The 12,379-nt window shown below is 46.1% G+C and overlaps 1 protein-coding gene across 2 annotated transcripts in view; it reads right to left on the bottom strand.

Moving 5' to 3' along the window:
• The window catches only part of LOC141923341 (deubiquitinase DESI2-like), a 58,023-nt gene extending 46,099 nt beyond the window's left edge, over window positions 1-11,924 (bottom strand). The window contains exons 1-2 of one of the 2 annotated variants that reach the window (XM_074824323.1): window positions 10,448-11,924; window positions 6,950-7,142 (exon numbers count right to left, since the gene is read on the bottom strand). In XM_074824323.1, coding sequence (XP_074680424.1) covers window positions 6,950-7,012 — 63 coding nt within the window. In that variant the 5' untranslated portion in view covers window positions 7,013-7,142; window positions 10,448-11,924. The remainder of the gene's footprint in view (window positions 1-6,949; window positions 7,143-10,447) is intronic. The other variant, XM_074824324.1, reaches the window with a different exon arrangement.
• Window positions 11,925-12,379: the final 455 nt, after the last annotated feature.

Here is a 12,379-nt window from a genome sequence, read left to right as displayed (position 1 = left end):
AGGAGCAAGTGCTTTCTGCTTGTACCTGAAAACAAGGAGTCCAGATGCTCGTCCAGGAGGGTACAGACCAACTTTCTAATCACCTCAGCCTGCCAGAGGGGATTTGGCTCTCCACCTGCCTCAGAGGGAAGCAGCCTGGTCACCCTCTCATAGCGTATCTGGAGTCAGGCCTTCTCCGTCCCTCATGGTGAAGCAGTTTTTTTTCATATAAAGATTCTTTTCATATAAAATACATGAGAACAAGGCCAGAGAACAAGTGTGAGTAACACTATAGTCTGACTCCAGCCTGGACACCCTCCTGGAACAGCTAGGATCCACTGAAAACATCCATTCTTCTGTTGAGTATTTCAAACAAAACCTAAATGTTTTGACACAAGAGACCAAAAACAACCAAATCCAGAGTTTCCTGCTGTCTGCTTCTATGGCAGACCTGCATGAAGGGACAGTTGTGTTTGAGTCCCTCAGGGATTTTAACCAGGTCTTTGCCACTCCAGATGCATCAGCACACTAGATGATAGAAGTCAAATGCAGAACTACTACTGATCCTTCCCCAGCACATAAGTAGCGCTCATGTCAGAACCTCTGGGCATGCCATGCCATCTCAAATGCCCTAAAATATTCAAGACATCTCTGCAAAGTTAATAGCTATGGAACAGGATCCATGAGGGAAGAGACCTGGACCTTTCCTGAGAGGGAGCCAGAGGTCAGATGAGTATCCTAAAGTGGCCCTTGATGTCTGTGCCTAGGCAGCCGAATGAAGCCTTTCATTTTCTAGATAAGTGATTTGCTAAGAAATACCTGGAAATACCTACAACTTAGGCCTCTTCTTCAGCAGCTAGAAGCAGCCTGCTGCTTTCATGTACTTGCCCCAAGTACTGTCCAAGAGTGCAAGTTAATGACAGAGGTAATGACTTATCAGATTAGTCCCATGCTTAACCTCTTGGTTCTCTCTTTCTGTCACGTCTCACATGCACCAGACTAATCTAGAGCTGGGGGAGATGACAAATACAGGGAAATTATAAAATCATCTGCTCCAAGTAGTCCCAAACAGAGCAAGACACACTGATGAGCCAAGAACAAATGTCTCAAAGAACATAATGGGGAAAGCTAACCTATGGCAAAGCCTATAACTCACTATAGAAGGCACACTGCACTCCTCATGCACTCTAAACCTCTGACTGAGGCAGTAATCAGCATGTAGGAAGCTTTTTTTCCTTGCATCAGTATCTAGTATAAATCAATCACTAGCAGAAGATACTGATGAGAACAGCAGAGGGGTTGATAGTTCCTTGTGGGTTTAAGTAAGGCTGCATGGAAAGCACAGTAACAGATCCATGGTTGAAGGTTCAGCAAACCACGTTATCAACAGAGCTTGTGCTGTGCCAGGTACTCCATTTCCCAGAGATATGGATCTATCAGTAGTCACATGGCATTCGACCCACATGTTGACCCATATGATGAAGGCACTTACTAAACAAGCCGAAATGCTTTTAGCATTTCCAGCATCTGACACTTGCTTCTGTAGATAAGCATTCCTACCTATCAGAGATCATTTGTAACCCACAGCATTTCTTCTTCCCTTATCATTGCTTTTCCAGTCACCTTAAGATTCATTGCTGAAAAACTAAGTTACCAATTAAAACAATTTTCCACTCCTAGGACATAGCCTCATATTTTGCTCTGAGATGAGAAGCCTCATAGATTCGTGTGCTGATTAAATACAGCTTTGAAGTAAGGAGATGTCTACTTTCGCTCCTCTAGATCTTTCATACTCAAGACGTCTAGTGTTTACCTAGAACAGTATCAAACATTTTTTTATTTCCTAACAGTTTGACTCCATTTGCTAGAGAAAGAATCATCAGACTTGTGAATTTTGTTTCTTTTCTTCCCCAGCAGAAATATAGATTTTATGTATTGATTGATCTCTGCCTCCCTCCCCAGCTTCAGCTATGTCATCTTGGCACAATGACAGGATCAAGAGAGACTGAAACAAAGAGAAAATTAGAATAAGGGCAACCCAGGTCACTAACGTAGCTTTCGGCCCTAGGACAGCCATTTAAATTTTCATTGCACTAATGCACAACTATGTACCTGCCCATCACCACACTTAGAAATGACTCTGACAGCTGTTTCAACTTAGTAGCTCTCTTTCTATCACTAATGCTCAGCTGTCCCCAGCAGAAGCTCCCACCACATGTATAACTGGTCCCTGTGGGCTGCCGCAGTAGGAAGCTGGATGACCAGCTGAGCCATGACACTAGAGCAGCTCAACCTACAAACAGGGGTGAGGTACAAAAGGCAGAAGGGTCTGCTTCGCTACTGCCAGCATAAATTTATTTGGTAGGAGAGTGACAGTCTCCAGTACTGTCAACACATCAGCTTTCATCATTACTAAGAGGGTTTTGTTTGTTTGTTTTAAAAAATAGCCAAGTGACATTAGGAACCTTGACAGCCTGATGAGCCAGAGGCTAAATCTTGCTGACAAAGTGTCATGTTCTAAAAGGAGTCTGCCTTGCCATTTGGGGAAACCCCAAAAAGCACTAAAGAAAATTCACTGCAAACCACCTCCCATATGGTTTCAAGAGGAATCAATCGTTTCTCTGAGTTGCTCAGAGACAGGCCAGGGGACTGTGACTTTGCCTGTAGATGGGGTTAAAGGACAACCTCTAGTAGGAGCAAAAGTTTTCTGTATGTCTAGGTTAGAGCTGACCTTACCTTGAGGCCCTGAAATTACACCTGAAATCCTGCCCATAAGACTCCTGACTCCTCAGGAGTTCAGGCTGCCTTGAAATGAGTACTTTAGAGACACTAAGTCAGATAGTCACCTGCAGGAACTGACTCAAGAGCACTGATGTGGGAACCCGGCTAACGACAGGACCTGTGAAGCTTTGCTCCAGAAGCAGAGTTCACACATTTTGTATGCTGTGTTAGCTTTCCTAGGTTCTCCTTACTCGTAAGCGTTTCTTATATTTGCTGATATAAAGGAGAGCATGTTGTGGAGCAGCGTTCCTAGCACAGGCAGGACTAGCAGAAGTGAGAACTCCCATGTTGCCCTGGATGAGTCAGTTCAAGTCAGTCCACTGGCCAACAGAGCATGGGTTGAAGGAGTTTGCTGATGGGATGAATGCTGCAGCTAGAGATAGCAATGCTCTGTGTACAGTCAAGAGATGGCTCTTAAAACATCTCGTGTATGAGCATAGAGGAGACAGCTAAAGAACTGCAGTGATGGAGATCAGCAGTAACATGGACAGGTAGCCAGCTTGTCACCCTGACAACACCAAAACAGACTGTTCCCCTGATGGATAACACATCTCCAGGCTGTTGCTAAGACAACAAAAGTCTATTTATTATGCATAAATGGGCACACTTCATCACTGGACTTATTAACCCAGGCCATGCCACTTACTCTTCAGGCTTCTTAATTGGTTTAGACCAGATGCCATGTTTGGATTCCTTCTTCTTGAAGGAATGGACTCAGCTGCGGCTCAGTGTATTAGCTTTTTTTATCTTTTCTTCCTCCAATTGATTTCCTCTCTCCAAAGATACAAGACAGAAGGGACGTCTTGTTGCATTTCATCATTTTCTCACAGGCTTGAACCAGGCACTGACTACAACACAAGTGCTCTGCATCTCCAAACTGCTTTCCTTTCCCCTCTGCTCCCAAGTTCAAGCAGGGCAGGGCAGCAATCCCACTCTGTGACTGGCCTGCCTGGGGTCAGCCTGTTGTCACTCAAATTAAATTGATGCAGTCTAGGAGGAAAAGAGAAGCAGAAAGAAAGCCTAGTTTTCCTCACTTGCACACACTGTCAGGCTGCTCAGCCTGATTTATTTGAAAACTCTACTGTACTGCCATCAGATTTGCCATAACACTTCCCCCTCTCCCCCACAAAGTCAAGAGCATTTGCACTGGGAAATGTTGCATCCAAGAGAAGTGAAGCAGTCTGGATAGCCCTGACATCCAGCGAGAGCAGCTTTGTCTGCCTCCTGTCTCACTCACAGCAGTGATCTATCTGGTCTCTCTGGCATCTAACCAAGAGTCTTCCCAGAGAGTTTCTGGGCCCATAATAACAAGTATCAGAGTATGACATTACTGTTACAGATTTTGCAGTGGAACCATTACTTTACCAGAATGATTATGAACCCTGGACCTATTATGTAGCGTATGCATAGTTTAACAGTCTAAACTCAGTCCTACCAAAAAAAAAAAAAAAAAAATCCAACCCATCACAGAAGGCCAACTAAAAGGTCTAGAAAGGCACAAAAATAAAAAAGCATCTGGGATCCACCTGATCCCTCACACTACCGCTGGTGACTAGCACTATGTTCAACTACTCTTACAAAGACAGTTTAGCACATATGTAGGACATGTTACAGCACTGTGGGGAACCCATTACTAGACATCAGGCACCTGCTCTCACCAGTCTGTTTTGTTATCCTGTACACTGCACTTGATATGGTCTGAAGACAGCAGAATGGATAAGGCTCTGGAAGAGTCTGTGAAAAAGTAAAATTCCAAAGCCAAAATCTTCCCCTTTTCCTTCAGGAATTTAAGGATTTACCTTTGACCTTAGCCCCACAACAAGCCTGTGAAGAAGATAAAACACTCCAAGATCTTCCTTAGCCAGGGCTTATTCATGGAAGAGGGAATTCTTATGAGCTTTGAGAGTGGCCACAGAATAAATAAGAATATGATACACCTACCACGCCCTTCCAAGAACATGGCAAACAGTGTGTTTTGGAGAACTGAAATGATTCAGATTTGGCAAATAGCTTTGGCCAGAGATGATTGGCAAATATTTTAAGGAAGAGTCAAAACATTTCATTTAATGTGTTTTAAAAAGTGGTGATTTTGTTTCAGAACAACTTTAAATATATGTATTAGGAGTTGTCAGAATTTAATTAAAGTCTCCCAAAGGCAATATTTCACATTTTACTCTCCATTTGTTAAATACATTCAGTTTGGCCAACATACGAAGGAGGAAAAAGAAAGAAGAGATCCTAGTGACTCTCCATCACTTACTTAATCTTTTAAGACCACAAGTTACTCTATTGACTCAGAGCATCTCTCCAGCTCATCACAGCAAGAAACTCTGCAGCTATCAACCTACTTGACAAAAAAGTCCCCTGGCTTTTCATGTGGCTGCCTGGAATACCAATCAGAGTCAGGTGATGCTGCACTTCTCCACACACAGCAGCTCACAAACAACTGATGAGTAGTGCAGAGATGGGACCACGACCCGCAATAGGATTTCTCACTCTTCTAAGTGAGCTGAGAGCACCTGAGACCTCTACTAACAGAAATCACAAAAATGTTGATATTTTTCTGAGTAACTAGACTTATTCTTTCCTCCAGAGAGATAATAAAATGTTCCATGATCTAGTCAGTGCTTAAAACAATCACTTCAAAGAATTGAGTGCTCTGCTTGCACTCCTATTGCTGCTTCTAAAATAGAGGCTCCCTATGTACTGAAGCTACAGGTACAAAGCACCTCCATTCCTTCAGTCCCAAAGTATTTAATTATAGCGGCTGTCTCACTCTCCCTTTTCCACTTGCATAGGAAGACAAAAAAGGGGTGCTAGGATGTTAAGTCTGTGTGGGTTTTTCAATGGTACACACAGGTCATCACCTCCAAATCACACACGAGTAATGGATGCTAAACCAAAATGCTGAAAATGACAGAGCAAAAAAAAGCAAAAGGAAAAGTAACTCCCAGCTCCGTAAAACTATTTTGTATCAGAGAAGCTGGCATAAAGCGCTAGAGTTTTATGTGTTTATTTTGTGGCCATACAGACCCTCTAGCCTTATACCTTTCCTCACAGATAGCTGGTGTGTCCTCTTCATGCAGAAACTCTCTCACAATCCTTTTCTCAGAGCACCTAAACAAAACCCAGCTTTCACCCTATCCCAGAGTCTGCTGCAAAGTCCCACACACAGGTTCCCACACCACAACTGGTTGTCCAAAAATCCTACCTACCTCACCTCCCTCCTGGGACTGACAGAAAAGCCAGACTGCTGCTTGCAGCTTCTTCTTGACCCAGCACCCTCCTGCCAGCCCTCAGCCCCTGAGCCCACCTCTATGTAGAAGCAACTCTAAGATGACAGACATTTGTAGAGCCAGACAACTTCATCAGAGCTCTTCACCCACCTAAGCCACTCATAGGCTGTGATCAGCCTCTGATCAGCCTCTGCTGGGAGACCACAAGCTGATTGGCTACACAAAGCATGGTCAATGTTTCTTGGTGGTACAGCTGAAACTACTCCTCTCCCATGGAGGAAGATAAACCCATTACAAACCTTTATGGTTTGTAACACCATCTTCCTCCTTCTCTCCCTCCCCAGAAATGCTGCCCTCTGTGCAGATGCAGCCTCCCAGGATGTTCTGTTCCACCACACCAATAAAAATCAGGAGTGATTCATGTTCCTGGAACTCTTAGAAACTACATGCATGACTATAAGCTTTTATATTTTCAGCCCAAAATTCCACCCCTACTTCAACACAGGCTGCTTGCTGTAATATCACAAACACAAAACAGGGGCCTTTATCACCGCCATGGAGTCAAGAATGCTATTGTGTTTGGTTTTCTGTCAGGGCCACTTGGATGATCCACTCAGTGGTGTGATGGAGAAATCAAATCAGTGACAGAATCAGCCACTGATCAGTGAAGCAAGAGAGACCCCAGTCAGTAACCTGCAGGGCCATCCTTTGCCATCAGTCATTGGCCTTCAGCCATTTAGCTGGCAAATTATATATAGAACTGAAAGAATATGGGAGGATCATTATGAATAATTACATTTTGGCAGCCTCTCTGAAGTTGGAAGTCACAGGGAAAAAAATCTCAGAGCTAGTGCATCTACAGCAACCTGAATCTTATTTCCCTCTCATTCACTCCAGATATGTCAGTGGAATCAACAGAATAACAGTGGGACAAGGCTGAGAAAGAGACTCACCCCTCTCATCCAAACAGACCCTACAGCATTGCTCCCTGGCTCCCTGCTGACCAGGGCTCTCATTCTCCTCCGCAGCACATCTCAGGGGCTCATTTTCCCCAGCATAAGGAGTAAGCAAAAATACCGGTAGATCAAAATGACAGTTTTGTGTGTTATCAGCTGCAAAGACAGTGGAAATTCAGGACAACCATATCTGTAATAAAAGAGGGACAGCAGTGATATGAATATCTTTGCTTTTAATTCGATAGCATGAATGTGCTATGCAATAAGCTGAAAATATTGTAAGAGCCCCCAACTTGAATCTCTGCCAAGTGAACTATTTTTAGTGGAATGTGTTTAGCTTGCTTGTTAAAGATTTAAACTTAGGCAATAATTGCAGTTACTCTTCTGATTTAAGTAGGCAACATTTATTAATGTACAGTGATTAAGTCAACTATTCTGAACTAAGCCACAAAGATTTAATGCGATGACGAAACAGGATGATATTACGGCTGAAGAAAGTCAACCCTGCAATCTAAGTAAGATCTGATCCACGATAAACAGCTTATTAAGGCAGAGTAGAGGGAAGAGAGCTGCAAGTTATGAAGGGGAATTTGATTTATCCCTCTGACGGCAAAGTGATAACTGACTGATCAGAGCAAACTCTGTCATAGATTTTATAGACCCAGTTATTTCACACAGGTCTCTGAACAGCTGTTAGCTTAGAGTAAGTCCATGCAAAAGCTGGATTCAGATTGGGAAAGAGATTCATCCATGATCAAATCCCTGATCCATGTTGTTATTCTGTGTTCACACACCTTAAACCACGGTTCCATACCCTGCATATTCACTCTTTAAAATGTCCTGGTTGAGCAGCAAAGTTCTCCTGCCCTGTCTGTTTCGCAATTGTACAGGTGCGTACAAGTTCTTTAGCAACAAATAAAACAGGATATAATCACCCTGCATGCTGGGGGAGATGGAAATTGCTTTTGATGATGATATTCAGAACACTTGGAATACCCAGATATTTTTGCTCAATTCTTTTATGCTGAAGAAAATAAGTCTACAAATAGATCTACCTGCTTCAGCTATTTGTGCAAAGCACTCATTAAATAGAAACACTTTTTTCCTATATAAGCCTGTTACATACCCAATGGGTAAAAGGATAAATGGCTATAATCTTCGAATATGCAAGACTACACAGAGTGGGTATTTCATAGGTGCACAAAGCCCATAATTGAACTTCTGCCCTAGGGGTAAGTTTTCCTGCAGCGTAAGTGCTTCCAGATGCCATACAGGGGTCATGTTCCTTGTCAGGAAAGCAGAGCTTTACATCCAGTTAATTGTTATCCCCAGCTGTCTTTTTTTTTTTTTCATTGAGGCTAGTTTTCCAACAGTCATTCAAGCAAATGTGCTCATTTCCCAGTTCCCCCGCAATTCCCCACCACAGTGTAACAAAGTGCAGATTTTGCATGGCTACATTCCAAACTCCGTGGTGTTAAAATCATAGCAGCAATGGAAAAGCATACAGCCTCAATAATCATAATGTAGGACTTGAACTAGAGGTGACTCAGTGGTAGTCAAACAGATGCTATATGAAAATAGAACGGTTTCTATGTAGAGGGTGGTTAACCCATGGAGTTAGCACTCACACATTAAGGTTTTCATGGCTTGCTAAGCAGCAAAAATTACTCAGTCTGAATTAAACTGATGACCTCAATTCAGTTCATTGTATCTGGGTGTCCATCTCAGAACACAGTGACCGTGAACAGCAAGTCCCTTCTCCCATAATTCCTTTGGGCTTCATCTTTGGTGTCAATCACACGAAAAAAGGCAAAGACCATGTCCATCCAGTGTTCGGATCTCTTCAGCTCAGTAGAAAAATGTTCACTGATTTGGGACAGCTCAACAGTGGCTGAGAGAGGAAAGTTCAGACCACAGCCTGCTGCAGAACAAACTAAAAAAATTGCAAGGAAGACAGTGGATATAATAAATGGGCAACACAACCCCTTCGTCTTCCTCGAAGCATTACTGAGAAACTTGTGTGTGCATTTGCAGTGCCAGTCCCCTGTTATCAAGCACTAGCTACTACCTGCTTGGGCTATCAGACCTGTTGGTTGAAGAACAGCTTGGGAGAGTTCACAGTTCAGGCTGCCAAGCAACTGACCATTAAACACTCAGGACCAAAGTCTAGGGAAGGATTTTCCACCAACTTGCTCAATTTTACCAATAATAGCTCTAGAAGAGGCAGATTCAAGCCACTGTAGTTGTGTTTTTCAGACTGTCCTTCAATACAGATACAGTCCTACCTAAGCAGCCCTTACCACTCCCTCTTCCCTCAGAAAAAATCCCAGCTTTTTTAGTCAACAAAAGATCACTTAATCTTTGTAATAAGAAGCGGTTTGACATTTACAGCAACCCACTCCTAATCTCTTTGGTGTCTATTCTCTGGATTCCCCCAACAGGGAAACCCACACTATTCTGTGGGCTTCCTGTTGAAAGTTGTCACTGCCTGATGACAAAAAAGCAAATGTAAGCCATAATCTTAAAGGTCTGGAGCTAGATATTTAGAGCTCAGTCAGCAGCTGGGCCTCATAAGCTTGTATTTTCCCCAGCAAAGTTTACTAAATTTTTGGAAGATCTGAAAACTACTTCTCTTTTAATCATTAGTTCATAAACCCAGAAGGGAACTACATCATCATCAAAATGTTCCTCCTCTGAACATGCTTCTTTTGGAGCAGAAAGCAAACAGGTCGGTCCAAGCCTTCTTCTCTTTGGGGACTTGCACCAAGGCTAGGATTTGGATCTTCTGATTTGTTAGCGCAGATAATTTCCACTCACACTCCCCCTTACAGGAGGAGGGCAAGGAAAGCCACTTGCTACACTGTGAACTTTCAGGAAACACTGCCGAGCAGCATGTCCCTGTGCTCCTCCCTGTGCTGAAACTTCATCAGTTCAGACAATTTCTTACTCCTATTGTTGCAATTAACCTTCAGAGAAAATTATTAACTACAGTCTTATGCATATGAGGGGCTGATCCAGATTATTAGCCTAGAAACTATGTCCTTACTGCAATTCTACAGTTGTTTCTCCTCCCTGGATGAAATCCTGACCCCTTCCCCACAGCCTGGCAGCGCTTGCTGACTCAAAATTAAAGGACAATTATCTGCAACAAAGAGAGAGGTGGTCACATCTCTTTCCTTAACTGGGACACTGGAAATTAAAGAGTCCTCCTCTCACCCAGTGTTGCTCCTGAAAGATCCTGCGGAAAACCGGGCAGAGTTTTACCTGTATTCTGGCCCAATACGCTAAACGTTTCAAAGAAAAAAGCCGGGGTCAGCACATCATCTCTGACAGCCAGAACATGATCTGCTTGGATGAGGAGTTTGGGGGGGTGGGGATCAGCCTCTCTGAGCATCTGTGCTTGGCTCCTCTTCATACAACACCCGCTTCCAAGCACACAAACTCCCACCCGGCCCCACTGCCCCCCCTCCCAAAGCAGTACTGTTTCATACTCACCATGTCATAAACATTCAGAATCACTGGTTCATTTGCCATTGTTGATTGCAGTAGAGGCTGGATTAAAACCTTTCCGTCCCTTCCAGATGTGTGCTGCTGCCCCCAGGGTATGCTTTTACCCTGAGCCAGATAGAAGGAAATGCCTCATCCTACAGTCTCCGAAGGAAGGAGCGTGGAGGGAGGAGGAAAGGAGGGAATTCTCGCGGTTGGGGGGGGGTAAAGTTGGTTGCAGGGAGGCAGGAAGGCTGGGTTTGCTGGTTGTATAGGGTTTATTTTACCCCTCCACAGCGCGACAGATCCGAGGTTTCTTTCTAACTTTGTAGCACACCTCGGGGTCTGTAGACTCATACAGCACTGTAACCAGGCACCGTCCAAGCTTGTAAATCCCGATCCACAGCAGACAAGCAGACCCTGAGCCCAAAGATAAGCCCTCTTCTGGCACCGTGAGAGCGGCGGCTGGTAGCGTGGGGTGGCCGGGGGGGGAATCTCTCGGCGTCCTCCTCGGCGGAGCGGCGTGCTGCCACAGCAGAGGGCTGCCAGCAGTGCGCAAGAAACCGGGGCACCAAGGCACGGAGCAGGTCCGGAGCCGGGCGCCGGGGTCCCTTCAGCGGCCAGAGCCCCCGGGCCGGGCCCGCCGGGAGCCGTCCGCGGGGCTGTGCTCGGGCCGCGCTCAGGCGCTGCGGGGAGGGCTCTCCGCCCCTGGCAGGACATGGCGAAGAGGCTGTTCCAGGGGGGCTCCAGCGCGGGGTTCGGCGGTGAGAGGAGGAAGAGGAAGGGGCTGGCTGCCCCCGGGGCGGAGGGGAGATGCCGCAACCCCCATCCTGCCCGCAGCCGTGCCGGCAGACCTGGCGGCGGCGCCGAAGTTAGCGGGCAGCTCCCCGCGGGATTACCGGGCGCCGGGGCCGGAGGGAGGAAGATGCCGAGCGGGCGATGCTTCCAGCACGGTGCGGGGCCGGGGCTGGGCAGCCCCAGCTACGCGTGCTCTGCTCTCCGCCAGGGTCAGTCCTTATTTCGGGATCAGCTCGTCCCGAGCCGGGCAGCCCCTGCCGACTGCCAGCCGGGGGGACCTGCCCCGTCCTCTACCGGCTGGATGCATCGCTGCACAGCACACGGTGGGAGGGCGGGGAAGGGACGAAGCGACTGGGCAGGGCGAGTAGTTTCACTTCTGGCAGCGGCAGGGTCTGGAGTTTCTTCCGTCCTGGAGCTACTTTACACTCGCGTTAGGCTCGGGCAGCTCTGCAAGGTCTTGCCAGCAAACATTCCCTTCTGACCTGGATGCGAGAGTCAATTATAAAATCCACTGCGGTAAATTCATCTTCCTTTTGCTCCTCCTCTCTCTTTAAAGGGAGAGCAGGGTCTGTGATTGTGCTGGGAAAGGGTGCAGCCGAGGGGGTGGGAGAAGGGGGTTCCTGCACCCAGAGATTTGCAGTGGTGTGGGAATTAGCACGCTGACCTTACACGTTCAGACACCGCAGACTCTGAAGCAGCGCCCCCCCACCCCACTCCCCCCCCCCCCCCAAAAAAAAAAAAAAAAAAAAAAGCAGGGATGACCTCATCTGAGTTGGAGGCGTATCTGAGGCTCTCTGCCAGCTCACAGCCAACCAGATCTGAATGAAAATTGCAGGAAGCCCGTTACATCACCAAAGCCCAGCATGCCCCAGCCCTTCCCAGTGCTGTCTGCAGCCGCATGGGAAGCATCCTGTCCGGGAGAAGGGCTCACCTCCCTTTGTCAGGCGTGGAAGGACAAGACCATAGAGCTGCAGCCTTGTAAATGACTTGTTACACAGCGTGCAGAAGGATTTGTGGTGAAGGCAGGCAGCACGAAAGGAAAGTAAGCCTACATCCTGCATAGCTAAGTGCCAGCCCGACAGCCAGACATAAAACTTTTCGTCCAGCCCGTGCCAAAGGAGCCCCAGAACTGCTTTGCCCTAA

This window comes from Strix aluco, chromosome 4 (assembly GCF_031877795.1).
Source record: "Strix aluco isolate bStrAlu1 chromosome 4, bStrAlu1.hap1, whole genome shotgun sequence".
Classification (NCBI taxonomy): Eukaryota; Metazoa; Chordata; class Aves; order Strigiformes; family Strigidae; genus Strix; species Strix aluco.
The sequence above is the reverse complement of the archived record's forward strand: the minus strand, read 5'-3'. Positions and strand labels throughout refer to the sequence as shown.